Source organism: Lactuca saligna, chromosome 2 (genome assembly GCF_052625555.1).
Source record: "Lactuca saligna cultivar CGN05327 chromosome 2, ASM5262555v1, whole genome shotgun sequence".
NCBI classification, from domain to species: domain Eukaryota; kingdom Viridiplantae; phylum Streptophyta; class Magnoliopsida; order Asterales; family Asteraceae; genus Lactuca; species Lactuca saligna.
In genome coordinates, this window is record NC_136418.1 from 123,931,430 (window position 1) to 123,952,795 (window position 21,366).

General features: G+C 37.5%; 1 protein-coding gene across 1 annotated transcript; it reads right to left on the minus strand.

Annotated features, from left to right (window-relative positions):
- Positions 1-2,855: 2,855 nt before the first annotated feature.
- On the minus strand, positions 2,856-4,587 carry LOC145031483 (uncharacterized). The gene is made up of 3 exons (XM_078980043.1): positions 4,269-4,587; positions 3,933-4,182; positions 2,856-3,849 (listed from the first exon to the last, which is right to left on the minus strand). The coding sequence occupies exons 1-3, from the start codon at positions 4,458-4,460 to the stop codon at positions 3,062-3,064; spliced, it is 1,230 nt and encodes a 409-aa protein (XP_078836169.1). The 5' UTR covers positions 4,461-4,587; the 3' UTR covers positions 2,856-3,061.
- Between the last annotated feature and the right edge of the window lie 16,779 nt (positions 4,588-21,366).

Consider the following 21,366-nt stretch of genomic DNA (forward strand, 5'->3'; position numbering starts at 1 on the left):
ATTCTAATATCAGGTATCATGATTTGTGTATTTACAAAATTTTGAAATAGGGTCTTGTTCAATGCTTTAGCTGTGTTTGATCTAAGGGAGATCAACTTATCATAAGTAAGTTATTTTTTTCACCCTTTTATTTAATATTTTTGTGATTGAATGAATGTCTTAATGAAAGTAATTGACAACCCTTTTTCTGTAAATGATGTTGTGATTGTGGGAGAGGTGTTGTATTTTTCTCTGTTGCTAGGTAACCTTCTCAACAACAGCATTCTACTTAAGCAGGTGAGTAATCAAGATTAAGGGAGACTTGTAATCATGTTTGGCATTCCTTTCCAGTAAGAAACAGAGTTGTATGATTATTTGTTAGTTTTATAGGAATGTATAACCCATGTTAGCAATGTATTATTTTTGTTTAACATTTGAATGATTCTTTATATGACATTATGATTTGTGCAATTTATTTTATTTTTTGAGTACGAAATTTTATTTTATATTATTTAATGGATTGTATTTTTTGTATATGGTATTTTATTTATATTATGAGAAATTAAATGCAAATTTAATTTGAAACTTAATAAATATATAATTTTTTTTTAAAATATTTAAATTTACGATACGCAAAAATGTGTGTCATATTCATTTATGACATGGCGTTTCTTGATACGGGCTTTATTGATGCGCATTGCGTGTCATTAATACGCACGTCGTAAGGTTACGACACGTGAATGCATGTCGTCTTCCTTTATGACGGGGCCTTCCTTGATATGCATTGCGTGTCGTAAACGTGCGTCGTAATTGCGCGTCGTAAATGCGCGTCGTCTATAGACGACGCGCAAAAGCGCGTCATCTCTCTTTATGACAGGGCCTTCCTTGACGCGCATTTGCGCGTCGTCTGAGCCTTTTACGACACGCAATGAGCATCATAAAAGGCTGTTTTTCTAGTAGTGATATATGGGTAAAGTGAATATACCTAACAACCTTATATAAGCTTAGGTACCTAACCACATTATACTACATTGTTTTGCATTATATTTCCATTGCAATCATCTATGGTTCTTAAACTTTAATCCTTAACTTGATTTACTTCCAAGATTTTCATATATTCACCATTATATTCTTCCTACACCATTTGATTTGTAACGGTAGTATATAAAGCCCACCAGGGGGTCTCCGATAGAAAGACGTCATTTGAAGGAAGCTAATGGTGAAAGTCCAAAGATTTTGGAAGCAATCAAGTTATGAGGTTGAATTTTATTCACTTTGGGTGATTACAATGCAAATATGATACAAAATTACATAGTATGATGTGGTTAGGTACCTAAGCTTATATAAGGTTGTTAGGTATATTCACTTTACCCTATATATATATATATATATATATATATATATATATATATATATATATATATATATATATATATATATATAATCGTGTTATTAATTCGAAATTCAATCTCTTAGTACCATTCAATTTTACTCAATAATTACTTAAAGTATGTTTATTAATTTCACTTGTAAATTCTATAAGTTTCTCCACAAAGCCTTATTATACTCCATAGATCGCAAGAAAAAGCTCGTTATACTCAATACTTATCAATCACACCATTTCTCCACGTACTGGTTATAGTTTTAAAATACTTGATATATATATATATATATATATATATATATATATATATATATATATATATATATATATATATATATAGAGACTTAGGTTATTCTATTTAAACTATTGTATGCATACATGTGGACCAATCATTTTACTTAATTTAAGAAAATGATTAATACATATTATTAAATCAAAGATAATTGAAAAATACCATCTAATTTCATTCTAAAGGTATTTTAAACAATTGAGATAAATTTAAAACTGGAAAATTCCATATTTTTTGGGATAATTAACTCTCTTGATTTTAAAATTCTATTTTTTTTAAGACAAAATTGCAAAAATGGTCCCTGTGGTTTGCATTTTTTCAGGAAAAAAGTCCAAACCACGAGTTTTTTGGTTTTGTGGTCCTTTTGGACTGGTTTGTTTGTGAGAATGGTCCCTATACTTAACACCCGTTAAAAAATATCCGTTAACCCCCTCATGTGCCTTGCACGTGAGGGTATTTCTGTCCTTTTACTTATAGGGACCATTTTTGCATATGGAAAATAAAACATCCTTTATATATCGTTTTCTTTTCCCAGCTTCTTCCCCAACAAATCTTCTTCCCCAACGTTCTTAACTGTTCTTCCCCAACGACTATTATCTTCCATTTCTCCTTTCCTGACTTGCAATCGAACAATGGTGGTTTGTTTTTGTGGAAAGCTTGCTTTGGTGAAAACGTCTTGGACACCACTGAATCCCGGCAGGAGGTTTTATGCTTGCCCTACTAAGGATTCTGTTTGTGGGTTTATCGGGTGGGTTGACCCACCTATTTGTGCTAGGAGTAAAACCATCATACCTGGTCTTCTAAGAAACATAAATACATTGGAGGAAAGATGTAATGGGCTGGTAAGAAGTATCAACATGTTACAGGAACAGTGCAATGGACTTTTGAGCAGGAACAACATGTTGGAGGCAAGGTGTGATGCATTGAAGGATGAAGGTTTCAAGCTGAAGATGTATTTATGTGCAAGTTGGTTTATGTTTGTGATTGTTATCTTTAGTACTTGGTCTATGTAAGGGATAGGGTTAGGCAAATGTGGGGATTTTTGTTGATCAAGTGATGCAGGGTAAAAATGGTATAATTTTGTTGTAATTTGACTTCATCATGTTTGTAATGAATTCCAAAATGTGTATCAGTTGTGTTCAAAATGTGTATCAGTTGTCAGATATAAGCACATAAATAGAACCAAAATGTAACAAAAGTACATTACCAAAATACATGTCATAAATTTACCAAAATGAACATTCCATTAACCACATGAGTGGAACCAAAAACCATTACCAAGTTAAGCATACAAGTGTCTGTGCACCATACATAACCACATCATCAAACCATAACTAAAGTTTTCAAAAACAAACAGTTTTTAACAACAAGAAACTAAATAGTCATTGCACCACAACAAATAACCACAATCACTTCTTAGATTGATTCCCTCCTTGCCCTTTACAGGTCCTAGAGTTGTGTCCTTTATTCTTGCATTTACTACAAGTAACACTAACATGTTTCCTTGATAGCTTCTGCACTCCATCATTTCTTGGCCCTTGGGAATTTTCTCCTTGCATCTCATTGACTCCATCACCTTCACTTGCCTTCTGCCTTTTGCTTAACCTTTCACCCTCACTTTGTCTTCTTTTTTTCTTAGGCCTTCCCACCTGAGTGTGATGTGGAGGAGGGATTAGCTTTGTTGGACAATTACTTTTAGGCCACATGGGTCTCCCTTTAATTGGTTCCACCTTAAATGAATAAGCTTTTTGCCATGTCTCTAGCCAATACACCTTGTGTACCCACTTGTAAATGTCAAGCTCAGCCTCAGGGTCTTTGCTCATTTCATTCAGAGTTGCAATTGCATGCCTGCAAGGTATTCCCATTAATTCCCACTTTCTGCAAGTACAGGTTTGGTTCCTAACATCCACCACATGTTGATCTTGCAATGCTGCAGTGACTTGATACTTGTTTTCCCCATTCCACCTAGCAATATATTGTGAAGCACCTTTTTTCCTTGCATCTAGGATGTCTGTTGCTGTAGGTGTTAGTGGACCTTTAGCCTTCTTCATTGCCTTCATGACATTGCATATCCTCTTCATTAGATACTCCCTAATGAACTCTAAACATGAAATTACAGGTTTGTCCCTACCTTTCTCTATCTTCCCATTAAACACTTCACACATGTTTGAAATCAACACATCAGAAACAGCTCTTCCTGCACATTACAATAACATACAATTAATGCTGATAAATAACTGAAACACATAATCTTTACCATATGCAAACATATACAATTACCTGAGAAATGACTCCTTGCCCAATGTACAGGAGGAATTTGCTTCAACCATTGACATGCCTCCTTATCATACTCACTAAACTCTTTCATCAAATGTTCAAACTCAGGAATGGTGGTTGCTGATGCACACCTCCATAAATGGTCCCTGTACTCAGTTTGCCCCCACTTCTTTCTCATATTGTCATGAATATGTCTAATACAATACCTATGCTCAGCATTGGGAAACAATTGATCAACTGCAATTTGTAATCCCTACATGACTCAACATACAATAATTAGAATTAATTTCTTGGTAAAAAAACACAATATAAATGATCAATTGATGAGTTTTAATTTACCTTTTGCCTGTCACTTATGAAAGTATAGTTTGAGTTGCTCCCAAGCTCCAAGTCATCCCCAAGGTTTTCTAAAAACCACTTCCAGCTAGCTGTGTTTTCAGACTCAACAATTGCATAGGCTAAGGGATAAATTCCATTGTTGGAATCTAGACCAACTGCTGTAAGAACCTGACCAGGGAATGGGCCTTTCATGAAGGCACCATCCAAACCTACTAAGTCTCTAAGACATGCTTTGAAACCTTTTTTCAGTGGACCCAAGCATACATAAATCCTTCTAAACTGCCTTGTTGGGGATGCAGGGTTGCCATTAGGACACACATCTATTTTGACTGTTGTGTCTGGGTTTGTAGCTTGAAGTTCAAGAGCATAGTCCCTCAACAACTCAAATTGTTTTGTGTAGTCCCCAGTTACATGCTTTCTTGCCATATCTTTTGCCCTAAACACCTTATCCATTGAAATACCCACCTGGTAGGTCTTTTGAAAGTGATCTTGTATGGCTCTCAAAGGAATCTTCGGATCTGCCTCAACTTGATCTATGATTTTCTTGCAGATTAAAGAAGCAGTACAAGCTCTGAGTTTTCTTGTTTGTAAGCATGTATGAGTTTGGTTTAAGGTCCTTATAAACCAATCAGATTCGGGATTTGACCTAGATGCATGTATATACCAACCACATGTTTCTTTTTGTGTCTTTACTTCTTTGCCCTTGCTTTTTGAAGTGGTAGGTTTAGTCCCCACTTGACCTTTATTGATGACAGGTACAACTCCTCTGCACTGTGCCCTAAGCCTTTGACTGTCATTTTTTTTAAAGAATAGATTCCTTCTTGTTTCTAGTGCGTGCACATCAATTAACTCCTTTAATTCTTTTTTACTTTTAAACTTTTGCCCCACTGAGAATGACTGTATATGTACTGACCCAAGGTTGCACCTTTTTTCTTTTCCCAAATTTCTTATGAGAGCTCTTCTTTCTCTGTCTTGGTCTGATCCTTCATCCAATGATTCGAACTCCTCATTGTTGATCACTTCCATATCTTCAGGTTCATGACCATCATTAATACATGCTCCTTCAACATCACTTTCAACATTTAGAAAGAAGTCTGCCATGTCCACATCAACATCTTCTATATTGTTCTCCTCATCCATTATGTCATCCACTTTATCTTCATTTTCTGATTGTTTCCCATCATGATCATCACCTTCATCCTTTTCATACTCTTCATCACTCTCTTCAGATTCAACATCCCCTTCATACTCTTCAACATACTCATCACTTCCATTTAAATTTTCCATAAGGTTGTCAAAAAGTTCATTATATTGTTCATCATCATTAATGGGTGGGGTGTTGTAGCATCCATCAATATGGTCATTATCATGAACCCCAATCATCTCATCCCCTACATTAGCAATATTTGAAGTAAATGGATTGTAGCATCCTTCAACAACAGTTGCAGCCTCATGAACCTCCTTAACACCCTCATTAGTGTTTTCCTTCTCTTTTAAATCATCAATATCCTCTAAATTAAGCCTCTTGCTACAAGAACCTTCCTCTCTTTTTGAATTCCCAACTCTACCCCTTCTATACTCTGGAGAGAATGCATCAGTTTTACTCCCAAAAAGAATCAAAGACATGTACTCACCAATTGGTTCATCATTGACATGGTTCATATTTCTCAATGGAGATTCTACATGAACTTCAGCCTCATATTTAGCCCCTTGATCATCATTTTCTGGTAATTCCTCAATGACAACTTTACCCTTTGCATTTGGAGACATGAAGTATGTGAGTAGATTTGTCTTCCCATGTTCTGTGTACACTTCAATCAACTTGTTATTTTGAATAAATTTATAAAGATTGATAACATCCTGATCATTCCCTAAAGCTCTAAGACCAAATTGAAAGTCACCATTGGGTATCCTGAAATGGTAGTATATCACTGGGGATTCAACACTCAATTCAATCATCCGTGGGTCTGGGTAACCTAGGTCAAGCATTATGGCATCAAGTTCATGTACAGAAAACTCATCTATGTCCACATAATCAACATAACGCACTTCACCTCCAGTATACTTTATGTCAGGTAACTTAGTAAACTTCCCACCATGATGAAGCTTAATACTAAACCATGTGGGTGCACCCGCTACAAGTCAAAATTGTACATGATAACAAAGTCAAAATTTGGCGGATTTTAGTATAAATCAAGGGTAAAATGAAAAATAGGAATGTTTAAGAAAACAGAGCAACTTACCATATAAGGATGATACGTCGACAACTTCATTTTTTGGTCTGATCTGCCACATTACGTACACCATTTCGACTTTAAAGTATGACCTTGTCTCCTTTTGCTTCGATTAGGTTCTTTCGATAACGACTTTTTTTTTTTGCAGGTTTAATGGAGCAGAAGGAAGAAGGAGGGAGGTGGGGAGTTGACGGGTGTTTGGGATTGTAAATGAGGGATAAAAGGTAGAAGGAAGTGTTGACACTGTAAGTAAAAAGACAAAAATACCCTCACGTGCAAGGCACATGAGGGGGTTAACGGATTTTTTTTAACGGGTGTTAAGTATAAGGACCATTCTCACAAACAAACCAGTCCAAAAGGACCACAAAACCAAAAAACTCGTGGTTTGGACTTTTTTCTTGAAAAAATGCAAACCATAGGGACCATTTTTGCAATTTTGTCTTTTTTAATTACTTAAATTTTAATTATAACGTAATTTTTATAATTAAACACGATTTTATTCTGTTAGAATCATATTCTTTAGGAATTTCAGGATATATATTTCTATTAGAATGATATTCTATTAGAATGCCTACACCGACTAATAAACTTTTTTTTGATACAACTTCAAATTTTTCATTACGTTCTTAAAAATATAAAACCTTTATATAATAGTCTATGACAATGAAATACTCACTAATAACAAACAAAACCATGTATATTATTCGACCTGAATATTCTAGCAGAATATATTATTACATATACTCCTATCATTCTATTGTAGGTTATTCTATCAGAAAAGTAACTCTTTCCTTTGCGAAGACCAGTGATAATTGTTCAGCCATCATCTAATCTTCAAGCCCTTGATCATCAATGAAATTAGACATTTTAGCAAAATAACTGCCATGAATCAAATCATGTAATAATAATATTCTATGAGAATGCTTTGGCATCGCAAATAAATAACACAAAATTTTAGTAAATCTGACAGTATGAATACCACATGGTATGGTCAGATTATTTTTCAGGAACTTCCACAAACACCTTTCATGCATCATAATAAGCTCTATGACAAAGTTCACCAGAAGATTGTTAATTTGCAAATTCTAACAGACCCGAAGTGAAAATAACATGAATTGCATGTATGTAAGCTACCTTGCTTCTATGATTCAATAGTAGGCTACAAATCAATATATATTAAAGGTGATGTGTACACATAAATTCAGTGAATGTTTTATTGAGAAGACAAGGAATGAAAATACACATATACCCTCGTAGTACCATGTCTTGAATTGATAAATGAATTACGAGTTCATTGATGCACCAAAGGTAGGGTTTTCTCTAAGGGGTTGAAACGAGAGTCGAGTGTGATAAATGACCTCCTGTGTCATGAAGATCCGATACCACATGCCGTGCAGGTAAAAATCCCAAGACTGTTATCATCACTAAGCACCCGAGTGAGATACCACTCCAATCGCGCCGACAATCCAATAACATCAACGGTCTGCTATAGGAGGGCCTGAGGAATACTAAACTGCTCTGACAGTAGAGAAATCAATCGGGAAACAAAGAAGCTCCGATGCTCAGTGGGAATATTATCTGTGAGCTGTAGAAGTGGATAGGATGGCTAGTTAGGCGGTAACTGACTAGCCCTCTATGACTTGATCGAGACATAACCTCAGAAAAATAGGGCAAGAAAGTTAGAATTAAAGTAATGTAAGTAAAAAGATTGCAAAATACCAGAAAATATTGTTCATGTGTGTCAAGAACTGCACCATGCACAATATGAAGATACATCGTGTGCAATGAAGATGACCGACGTGCTTCAAGAACACGAAAAACATTCGGTATTAAAAGCACCCGAAATCATCCAAAATTCAACCTAGAATCTATAGGGGAATGTTAGGTGAAGCTTATACTAGTAGAATACACCATCAATTTAATCAAAAACACCATGAATCGATGGATTTAGCAAAACCCTTGGTTTTACCCCAAAAACGAAACCTCAAATTAAGGATATATTAACTGATTAAAGGAGAAATCAAGCATTGGGGCTTAGTAATCGGTAGTTAAACTAGACATTTAGCTAATCAATTTCGAGTATTACAAGCCAAAGTGGCAAAATACTATACACCCTCCAAAATGCTAAATACAGAATCATTGGTTGTTATGAACTAAGTAGAAGGTAAAATATGTAGTAGAGGTACCTTGAAAGTAGGAGGAATCGAAGAATCAAAGCTCGAAAATGACAAACGCACGATGTGCTCTTTGCGTGTGGGATCCATATTACAATAATCAACCATAAATAACTATATTAGCTCACTAAACTTCGCAACAAACAAATATATATATATATATATATATATATATATATATATATATATATATATATATATATATATATATATATATATATATATATATATATAGGGATGAGATTCGTTGAGAACTTACAGTTTCCCGAGAACTCGAGAACTAAATGTGAAACGTCGGATCGGAATTAACTCCTTAAGGGCATGATCGTCTTTTTACCAATCTCATGTAACTTTTTGTATTATTAGAAGTATTAATAAAAAAACTCTCAAATTAACACTATAAATCAAAATTTTGGAATTTTTTATAAAAATAACAATTTTTGTTATTTTTTAAATTGCAGATTTTTTTCAGAAAACATAATTTTTTTTAAAAGTTGAAAAACATTTTTTTTCAAAAAGCTACATTTTAAAAAAAAAAAAACAGTAAATTTTATAAACTTAGTAAATTTTTTTATAAAAACTATAACTTTTTTAACAAAAAAAATCAACCTTTTAGGAGCATATAAGCATAAATTTTCAAGTGAATGTATACATATTTCTTATACTATAATATTCGTAAGTATATCATACAAAAGACACATTTTTATTTGCTAATCTATAAATACAATAGAATAAATATCTTATTCGATACAAAATTAAATATAAAAAAACAAAAAATGATACAAATTTCAAAGCGTTTCATGTCTTCGTGTCAATATTTCCATATTTTCTTCAATTTATCATTTTTAATCTATTTAATATTCACCATAATTTCTTCCAAATCTACAGGAAAATTAAAAAAAAAAATTGATTGATGCAAAAACACTTACAAAAATACATATGTGATTTACATGTGAATCACATGTAATTCATATGTGATTTACATGTGAATCACATGTAATTCATATGTGGTTTACATGTGATTTACATGTGAATTACATGTAATTCATATGTGATTTACATGTGAAACATATGTAATTCATATATGAATTACATGTGATTCATATGTGAATAACATGTGATTTATATGTGAATCACATGTAATTCACATGTGATTTACATGTGTATCACATGATGTGAATCACATGTAATTCATATGTGAATTACATATGATTTACATGTGAATCACATGTAATTCATATGTGAATCACAATTGAATTACAATATGAAATATATGAAGCTATTCTATGTTGCACAGTTGCAAATATGGGTGATCGTATTTGAAATGTTTCATCTAATAGATTTTATGTTTTTTTAAAGCCAATACTAACCATGGTTTCATTACTCCATCATAGTGTACAATTGTTGCCTCCTCGATACTTCCTACTTGGTTCTAGAATGATACCCGAATCCATGAACATGCCTTTTTTCTCCAATCCATTGTTTGGATATAAAATGTCAGTCATCCTAATAATTTAATAGATGTTGAGTTGTTCATTGATTTCAACGACTTCGCCAGAAACAAGACAGTTAATATCACTAGTATATAGTTTAGTTATGTTACCCGTTCGTCATCATCATCATCAACATCATCATCATCATCATCATCATCATCACCATCATGACATATATAGATAATATTGATCCTCCTTTAAGTATGCTCATCTGGTAATTGGTACCTGCCATGATAGGAAAGCAAATGAACAAAAAGAAATCACACCAATCCTAGTTTATTTATGTTCAATGCACAATTAACATTTCAATAGAGAGATATAGCTTAATTACAGGTATTATTATAAGTCCATAATTATCATCATAATTGTTAAACTAAATTTTTTCTTGTAAACAATGGACCAAAAGTTCATATGTTCTTCTAAGTAAGCTTGAAGGTTCTTGATGTACTCCCTTTTGAAGCCTTTTGAACATAACATAATTTTGTCATTTTACAAAAAGATAATGACATTTTTTTGTGAAATTGGCTAAACAAAAGTAGTTGTTTCAAATTTAAACAAAATTAGGTGCAAAAAAGTTGGTTCAGGTGTTTGAATTTTAGGAAAATCACATGAATTTAAGTCCCTTTAAAGTCATGACATAACGTTGTTGAGTAAGAACCAAGATTTTTGCCAAACATACGAATATAACATCAACTATAACAGATTTCTGCAGTATAAAAGCACACCCAACTTCAATATTAACACAAAAGGACTAATACCGATAAACAGTGGTAGCTAAGAGTGACAAGATATAGTAAAAGACTATTAATTTCTGAAAAACATACCCTATATTTCTTATTCTCCTCCATAATAATGCATAAATACTGCTCTTTGATCCCTGACAATTGTCATCGATTGACATATGTGAAAGGCATAGTTGATTGGGGCATTTTGTCGAACACATGGAAGGCGTAAATGATTTCAAACAAACTTTATAAAACATACCTAGTTCAAAACAAATAGTTACATTAAACATAGATGAGATCGATTGATACCAAAATCGAATGATGGAGAATCAATTTGTATTGAAAATGAAACGAACCAAAGAAATAAATACAAGCTAGTAGAGAAACAAAACAATTAACCTAGAATCAACAGAGAGAAGAGAAACAAAACTATTAACCAGAGAAAGAAAACTTACTAGATTTATAACGATGGCGTATGTCCGCTTTATGAACCCTAAATCGGCCCTTGGATAAGCCTCTGACCTTTGGATTCACATAACTTTATCATGTTGATAATCTGAGGCTTCATAACTCTAAGATTTCAGAAGCATCAAAATCAAGAAGGATTGAATGTGATTCGATGGATGAGGTCCGAAGACGATGGATCGTGGGTTCCCAGAGATCGACAGAGCATAGAAGTTGGCGTAATTCATTTGATAAGATGGTATGAATTTTTTTATCCTAAAATGCCCCTGATTAATTTAAAAAACATGCCCCCGCGCCTTTTCTTTCCCATGTATTTACAAAAATGTGACAAAAGATCCTAACCATTGCTTATTTTGATCTAACGATCCTCATTTGTGTAACGACCCCATTTCTGGTATGTTATTTAATGTTTATTTTTTTCTAAGTATTGAAGAGGGACTCGACGAGTCTGTTGCCCGACTCGTCGAGTAGAGGCGGGATTTCCAGCACGTGTAAGTGGGCGACTCGACAAGTCCATATCCTGGACTCGACGAGTCCACGAGTCTGGAAGAAACCCTAATTTCAAGGGTTTGCACCCTATTTAAACCATGTTATGCTCCCCCAAGCTAGTCTCCTTTACCCTCAGAGCATCCTATACCAAACCCTAATCCTTTCCTTGTGATTTGATTGTTTGTGTGCTTGTTCTTTGAAGTTTGAAGAAAAGAAGGAAGGAAAGACCAAGGAGAAGGAGAAGAGCAAGGATCTAGAACCTGATCCAGAGTTCATTGAGGTACAATTCGGATCTAATCTGTTTCTGTGTTTATTTTCTATTAGAAACCCCATTTAATCCATCTTTATCCACCTCCAAGATTGATAGTAGTATTGGGATCATAATAGGTTGAATAGCCACTGAATCTATCCATAAATGAGCTCTAAAAGCTCATATCTAATGCCTTTATTGAACCTTGTTGCATAAAAACCCAAGATCTAGCCTTATTCATGCATTTTAAGCCTATAAACCTCTTTAGGAGTATATGTGCACGTAAAGATGGAACCTTTACGTGCAAACCAGGCCTTAGGAGCCCAGATCTATCAGTTGGATGCGTTGGTTTTGAGCAGAACCGTCTGAATAGTAATTGCATGAATGCGACTCGGCGAGTCATTCTTTGGACTCGGCGAGTCGAGTCGCGAGTCCAAGTCAGTCATCATACCTCTAGATCATACTCGATGAGTTATTCATACAACTCGGAGAGTCACAGCCAGAGTGTTCATACGTTGAAGGAGGACTTGAAGAGTTGTTCATACAACTTAGCGAGTCGGATGCAGATTGACTAAGAGATAGCATAGAAAGGGAACTTGTCGAGTCTACGCCAAACTCGACAAGTAGTAGCGATCAGAAGCAAGAAGTGAGGGTGAGGACTCAACGAGTTGGTGACCCAACTCGACGAGTCAGGTGAACTGTATGTTGACTTTGACTAATAGGGTTGACTTTGACCATGGGTAAAATAGTCATTTTACCCTCAGTATAGTTATCAGTATTTGATTTAGTGTATTATGGAAATTGTAGCCGGGGAGATACCGGAGCAGTAAAAGACAGTTTCCAGAGCGGCTCATTTACCAGCCAGTTTACGAGGAGAGTTTCCTTCCAGTAGGAACGGGTCTAAGGCCACAATGTCGGCCCATTTAGCTAGTAGTAGTTTTCGGACTTCGGTCCGATGCTATTTTTAGTATGTTTGATGCCTTCGTGGCTCAGACATGATTTATGTGTTATGTGTTCCGGGCTACGGCCCGATGCAGTATGCAGTTTATGTGCTCATGCTAGTTGATATGTTTATGCCATGCTATGTTATGCTCAGACAGTTTCCGGACATCGGTCCGATGCAGTAGTTCCGGACTTCGGTCCGATGCAGGGGAAAAGGTCCCAGTCCGTTCCGGACTTCTATCCGATGCAGAGGGCAAGACCGTGGTTAGTTCCGGACTTCGATCCGATGCAGTTTCCGAACTTTGGTCCGATGCAGTGGGCAAGGCCCAATATATGTTTATATGTTGTTGTATGGTATGTGGTAGTTTGGGGGAGCTCTGTCACACCCCCAAACCAAGGATAGCGGAAACGTCCGGGGGTGGAGGACTTCATGTACAGTATCACAACAACGTGTATAATAGTGCTCAAAGTAAATACAACCATCATAAATATAATTGAAAAAGTTACACCAAAGTATATGTTTACATGATTCAAAATCAATTACATTATGATGACAAAAATAAATTGTTGACGGTTTAACGTCCCATCCTCAAACGATGAAGTTTTCCTGTTTCACTGATTTCCTGAATACAAGTAGTTTTGAAAAAGTGTCAACAATTAAGTTGGTGAGTTCATAAGAGTTTTGTTTGAAGTAGAAACCGTTTTCCTTGTAAAATCGATATAGTTTGATTTCTAGAAAATCCAATATTTTCTTAGTTAAGTGTGAATAGAAATATTCCTATATGATGCATTAATGAACCCTAGAATGACCCGTAGAGTTCCTCTATAATCGTCCAGCGTATATAAGTTATATAAGGTATAAATTAGATAAAACATTGAATATAGTGGGTCTGCCTAGGTCCACAACCCAACGAGGAACAGGAGATGAGGCGGGCACCACCAATTCTAGGCCAATCAAGACTAAATTCTTATATGACTCAAACATGTACGCTCAGCGATTATAGTTGAAGTCTAACAATTCTACATGAAATATAGTTTTAATATCATAATAACTATTTTAAGTGAACCTCGTACTTTGTATCGGTACCCCCTTTTTGTATAAAGACCCAGCACTTTGTATTTGTACCCCTTTTTGTATAAAAACCGGCACTTTGTATTTGTACCCCTTTTTGTATATAAACCCGGCACTTTGTATTTGTACCCCTTTTTGTATAAAAACCGGCAACTTGTATTTGTACCCCTTTTTATATATAAACCCGACACTTTGTATTTGTACCCCCGTTTGTATAAAAACCCGGTACTTTGTATTTGTACCCCTTTTTGTATAAAAACCGGCACTTTGTATTTGTACCCCTTTTTATATATAAACTCAGCAGTTTGTATTTGTACCCCCTTTTGTATAAAAACCCAGTACTTTGTATTTGTACCCCCTTTTGTACGAGTATGTTATGTAAATGATCATAAACTATACCTATTATAGTTTATTAAAATGTTTGAAATGTATATGTACCCTAACTATACCTATTATAGTTTAGTATATTTCTTTGTGGTGTTTAAGAATCCCATTCTATGTAAGTCAAATGTATAGTACAATATAGCTATGTTTAACTTGCTTTGTTTTGTACTAATGATTATGATGGAGGATTCTTATAAATTCAGTAAGCAATTTCCTATTATACAAATATATCATAACAAGAAATACATGAAATATATGAAGTCATCAAAGACTTAACACTTTGCTCAACATGTTACAAAGTGTTTTGATAGTTAGAAGCTGTTAACTAATTCTTAATCTTTCTGCACTGTTTTAGAAAAATCATACGAAGTCGAAAACTAGATCCGTAAGTTCTGAGAATTCAAAAAATGTGTCTAGTTTACTCATAATTTTTATCACGATTTTTAATGACCTCCAACTTGGGTGAATAAGTCCATAATCACAGACTAGTCCGGATTGTTGTTTGAAATGATAGGCAGTTTTGTAAAAATCACCATAAATTGTAGAAAAATCGTATGGAGATGTGCAAGTAGTCATTTTAAATATAAGAACTTGAACTATTTGCACCTTGTACATTTTTGAAAACAAAAATGTTTAAGATGCCCCAAACAGTCCGTGAATGGAGTTGAAATTTTCTGATGAAGGCTGTTAGAAAAATTTAGTTATGTTCTTGGTGTTTTAACTTGTATTCCCCCCCTAAAAACTTGAGAAAACATGAAAATGTAGGGGTATGAACTCACCTTAAGTGATTTCAGTAGATGATTGTTGAAGAATGGAAGTGTTTAACTCAAGAACACTTGGAGATGCCTTGAAGATTTTCGAGAATCTAACATCATAGTTATGGAGTTTGTATAAGAAATCAATGATTTGAGTAGAATGAAGTGAAATAATCATAAGGATGATGAATGATACTTACTAAGAGTGGAAGAATACTTGAAAATCAGCCTTGAATCTCGAAATTGGTGGAGAAAAAGTTTGAGAGAAAAGTGGTGTTTGATACTTAGTGAAATGAGAGCAAATGAGAGAAATGAGGAGAGAGGATGAATGTCCAGCTCTCAAAAACGTGGGAAAGGGTGGTAATTGAGTGGAAAAGACATTGATGTGACCTAGGTAAGGTGGGGAGGTGTGGCTGGTCATAGAGTGGGTGTGGGAGTGGTTGCTTGTGTCATAAGGTAAAGCAAAGTCAACACTCCACCTCTTTGTACTTTACCCACTAGCTTTTATTATTTAAATAAAGATTTTCATGGAAATATGATTAAATTGTGAATATTTAGGGTTTATTATGTTAAAATATGATTTTGGGTGAAAATCCCACGTTAAAATAATTAAAAACGGACCTTAAACGCAAAACTACGCGAAAACCGGGAGAAAATGGGTTTCCAGCAAGACCTCTCGGTCCTAGGCCGAGGTTCGGTCCTTGCTATGGCCAAATCCGAAATGAAGCGAAATAGAGGGAAACGAAGGGAGGCGAGGAAGCGAAGGGAGGGCTCGGGTTCGGTTCCTCCTGGGCTCGGGTTCGGTTCCTCCTGGACGAGGTTCGGCCCTGAGAGGACCTTTCGGGTTCAGGAGGGTTCAGGTCTTCTTGGTTTCAGTCCCTAAGAGGACCTTCGGGTGCTAAGAGGCTTCGGCCCCAAGGGAAGGGTTTCGGGTCCTTAAGCCTATTTTTCTCGTTTTTACCCCGTTTCAAGCCGTTTTTGACCCGGTTAAAGGTCGGAATGACCCGAATGACTTCAAAAAGTTACGAAAACTTTTGAGAGAGATTTGGGAGAGATTTCACATACTTGGAGAGATTTGGGAGAGATTTGACATTCTTGGAGAGATTTCTCATACAAAGAGATATTTGAGAGAGATTTCACATACTTGGAGAGATTTGGGAGAGATTTGACATTCTTGGAGAGATTTCTCATACAGAGAGATATTTGAGAGAGATTTCACATACTTGGAGAGATTTGGGAGAGATTTGACATTCTTGGAGAGATTTCTCATACAAAGAGATATTTGAGAGAGATTTCACATACTTGGACAGATTTGGGAGAGATTTGACATTCTTGGAGAGATTTCTCATACAGAGAGATATTTGAGAGAGATTTCACATACTTGGAGAGATTTGGGAGAGATTTGACATTCTTGGAGAGATTTCTCATACAAAGAGATATTTGAGAGAGATTTCACATACTTCGAGAGATTTGGGAGAGATTTGACATAGAGAGAGATAGAGTGAAAACGATTGAGAGAGGTTCCATGTGTGACAATTGTGAGTGTCCGGCTTCGCAATGCAAGGTTTGTAAACCCTGTTAAGCCTTGATTAAGGATCTTACACATTCCCGATGAGTATGCAACATTGTTTTACCAGTTTGGCTCGCCACGTACCACAGTTTTAGGTTAAGGAGATCTAGATGTTCGCACTTTTTGATTTATGATCTCTCATTAGAATAGGGAGTTGTTTAGTAAATACATAACGTAAGCCCTAAAACGCAAGGGTTAGCTGAGTTGGCCGGTTTGACCTGTTGACTTTATTTGACTTTGAATTGACCAGAATTTGACGGTTGTCACAAGCTCACTAAGCTTCGTGCTTACAGTTTCAGTTTTGGTTTTAGGTACTTCCGCATGTAAAGGGAAGGGCTCGGGTTGATGGCATCGCACACACCACAGTTTCAGCGTTATTCCTGGGAGTTTTGTTCAAATACTTAGATATGATTTGATACAGTTCTTGATATGACATTTTATTATGGCTTTTGAGATACCCAACGTATGGTTTTATTATATGACATTCAGTGTTATGACTTTTATTGTTATTTAAAAACAAAATTTTTGGGTCGTATTTTTGTGATGTTTCAAGTTGGTATCAGAGCCTTGGTTTGAGGGATTCGGGCACACTTCTGGGTGTATTTGAACTTAAACTAAGGAAATGGTAAAGTGATTTTTTCGAAAGAAAAGAGTTTTAGAAAAGTAAAAAGAATTTTAGAAAGAAAAGAACTTTGAAAAGAGAAAAGGGTGTGGTGAATGCGATCAGCCGAGCTCAAGTAAGTACTCCCAAATTACCCATACAACAGTATGTATAAGTTAATGTTCAGTTTCAGTTTTAGTAGAACAACATGCTAGTATAGGACTGAGGATCTAGGAGGATGCCTTATATGCATGCTTTATGTGTTTCAGCTTTATAAGAATTGCATGCTAGCATTGAGTAGTTAGCAGTAGGATAGCCTGTTTAGGTTATTCCTGATATCATGAGCTTAGCATTGTATGCTAGTACAATTTCCCATTATGAGGATAGAATTGCTTGAGTAGTCTCCTGTGTCTGAATGCTGCTTGCTTTGTGCTTTGTGGGACTCTGAGTGATAAGAGTTAGCCATTAGGTGAATACGTCACGTCACATGTGAACAGGGTTGAATAATCTCATAGTGCTAGACTTGGCCCTATTGCGCAACTCTTTCCTGAGTCTAACCGTTGTAGGGACGATTCTTTTACTTGAAGGATTATCTGAGCCTCACCGCATGTGATGGTATTCAGGTGTTGCCTAATTGGCATCACAAGGAGGCTTTCAGCAGTTGAGGACTAAATCGGGTATAGTCAGAAAATTCCCTAGGGAAAGCCTAGGATGGGAGTAGCAGAGATATTAGCAGTAACAGTGACTTGGTGGAGTCAAGGCAGTACTTAAGGAAAGTACGGATAGATGTGGAAGGTAGTATGGGCCCGTACTACTAAAAGCAGAGGATCCATACTCGAATCAAGGAAAGCTGAGATGAGACCAGGAAACTTGTGGTAGTAGTGATTCCTCGAGATATATCAGTGTTCCTGACGTGTATTATGTTGTGTTTCATAATGGTGGTATTACGCCCTAGACCAGCAGTCGGCAGTTCAGGTGCCGGAGAGGGATCAGGATCAGGCCCGGAGGTTGGGCAGTTGGATGAGTATACTAGGGAGTTTCTCTCTTCAAAGATTACTCGCACCATACTTGAGCAGACTCCTGTGATCTTCGGTTCGATCAAGGAGGGTATCTTAGAGATGATGGATGAGAGGTTGAGGACCTTCCGTGCTGAGGTGGCGACCATGATGGGGTCGCGCACGCTTACTTTTAGGGAGTTCCGGGAATGCGGGGCTCTGGATTATCACGGGGCACGGGACCCCATAGCGAGCACCAGATGGTTGGCAGACGTGGCCAACGCCTTCCGCACTAGTAAATGTCCCGAGGGGGACAAGGTCAAATTGGCGTCCTATCTTCTGAACGACAGGGAACGAGATTGGTGGGAGGAGATTAGTCATGCCATCAGGGATGACACAACTTTGGATGCCATGACCTGGGCAAACTTTACTACCAGGTTCAGAGCCTAGTTCGCACCGGTTATTAAGGTGAAACAGTTAGCACGCGAGTTTCAGGATCTTACCCAGACTACAGAGACAGTGGCGGAGATTACCGCCAAGTTCAGGGAGAGGGCTCTTCTTGTTCCTCAGTACACGGATGATGAGGAAATGAAGAAGGCTCATTATCATGAGATGCTGCGGAGTGATATCCGCCAGTTTGTGAGCCGGTCCAGCTGTAAAACGCTGGATGACATGATTACTAGGGCTCGAGAGAGAGAGATTGCCCTTAGGATAGAGAGAAAGAGGAAACCGGAGGCGGCTCCAGGTACAGGGAGTGCGGGAAAAAAGCCCAAGGGTTCAGATCACAGAGCTAGGAGTCAGCAGAGCCACAATTGGTGTGGCAAGTGTAGGAGATTGCACAATGTGGTGTGCAAGGCAGGGAGTGTCGGCTGCTACAAGTGCGGTCGAACTAGGCATATGAGCAGAGATTGTACATCCACTACTGCCGCCGTTGCGGCATCAGATCTGATTTGCTTCCATTGCAATCAGAGGGGACATAAAAAGTCCCAGTGTCCGAGTTTAGCTGCTGCAGGAAAGGTGTCAGCACCTGCTCCTACTACTTTGAGGATTACAGATGGCTATCAGGGCCGAGCTGAAACGCCGGTGGCAAAGAGTAGGGCTTTTCAGCTGACAGCAGAGGAGGCGTGAAAGACTCCTGAAGTGGTGACGAGTACGTATATTTCCCTTATCTCTGCATTTATTATTGATTGTTACTTATGTTTATATGTTTTGTATAGGTTCGTTCTCAGTGAACGGCATTTCAGCTACAATATTGTTTGATTCGGGGGCTACTCGATCATTCGTCTCTCTTGCGCTTAGCAAGAGGTTCAGCAGAGCTCCTGGAGAGCTAGATTGTCCAATTGAGGCTGAGATAGCAGCTATTAGGCCTGTTAGGGTCGCAAGGGTACACATAGGATGTTCTCTACAGTTATTCGATGAGCTGTTTCCGGTGGACTTGGTCCCTATTCCCCTACGAGGGAATAAGGTTATAGTAGGCATGGATTAGCTGAGCCCCAACGGGGCGGTGATAGATTGTGAGCTGCAATTAGTGAGAGTTCGCACTCCCAGTGGGGGAGAGTTGGTGATTCAGGGTGAGAGGCCACAGCGTGGACCGGTTCTGTGTACAGCGGTGCAAGGGAGGCGTTATTTTCAGCATGGTTGTATCGGCTATGTTGCTTATGTTTTGGATGCCCGGGAGAAGGGCAAGACGATAGTTGATGATGTTCTAGTTGTACGGGACTACCCGGATGTATTTCCTGAGGATTTGCCTGGAATACCTCCTGAGAGGCAGGTTGAGTTCGGGATTGACCTAATCCCTGGTGTGGCACCGATATCCAAGGCACCGCATCGGTTGGCTCCCCCGGAGATGCAGGAGTTATCTACGCAGCTACAAGAGCTACTAGACAAGGGTTTTATCAGGCTGAGCAGTTCGCGCTGGGGTACACCGATTTTGTTTGTAAAGAAAAAGGACGGTTCGCACCGTATGTATATAGATTACCGGGAGCTAAATAAGGTAACGGTGAAGAACCGTTACCCAATTCCGAGGATTATGATTTGTTTGATCAGCTGCAGGGAGCATCTTGGTTTTCGAAGATCGATTTACGCTCCGGGTATCATCAGATGCGAGTCAGAGAAGAGGATGTGCAGAAGACTGCTTTCAGGACCCGGTATGGTCATTATGAGTTCGTGGTGATGCCGTTTGGGCTCACCAATGCTCCAACAACGTTCATGGATATCATGAACCGCGTGTGCTGGCCGATGCTGGATCGATCTGTAATAGTATTCATAGATGATATCTTGGTGTATTCCAAGACTCAGGAGTAGCACGAGGAGCATCTGAGAGAGTTGCTAGAGATTTTGAGGAGGGAGAGACTTTTTGCAAAATTCTCCAAGTGCGAGTTCTGGTTGCGCGAGGTGCAACTCCTTGGACATATCATCAACCAGAAGGGTATTTTGGTAGATCCAACCAAGATTGAGGCCATGATGCAGTGGGACATCCCGAGATCCCCATCCGAGATTCAGAGCTTCCTAGGTTTGGCAGGATATTACCGGAGATTCATCCAGGATTTCTCCAAGATAGCAGTACCGCTCACCCGACTGACCAAGAAGTCGGTGGCGTTTCGTTAGGGGCCTGAGCAGCAGGTAGCATTTGAGACTCTCAGGCAGAGATTGTGTGAGGCACCGATTCTTACCTTGCCAGAAGGAGTAGAGGATTTCGTAGTATACTATGATGCCTCGAAGTGTTGATGCATCGAGGCTGTGTTATAGCCTACACCTCGAGATAGTTGAAGCCTCACGAGGCTAACTATCCTACACATGATTTGGAGTTGGGGCAGTGGTGTTTGCCCTCAAGATTTGGAGACATTACCTCTATGGGGTCTTATGTACCATTTACACGGATCACAAGAGCTTGAGGTACCTCATGGACCAGCCGAATATGAACATGAGGCAGAGGCGATGGTTAGATGT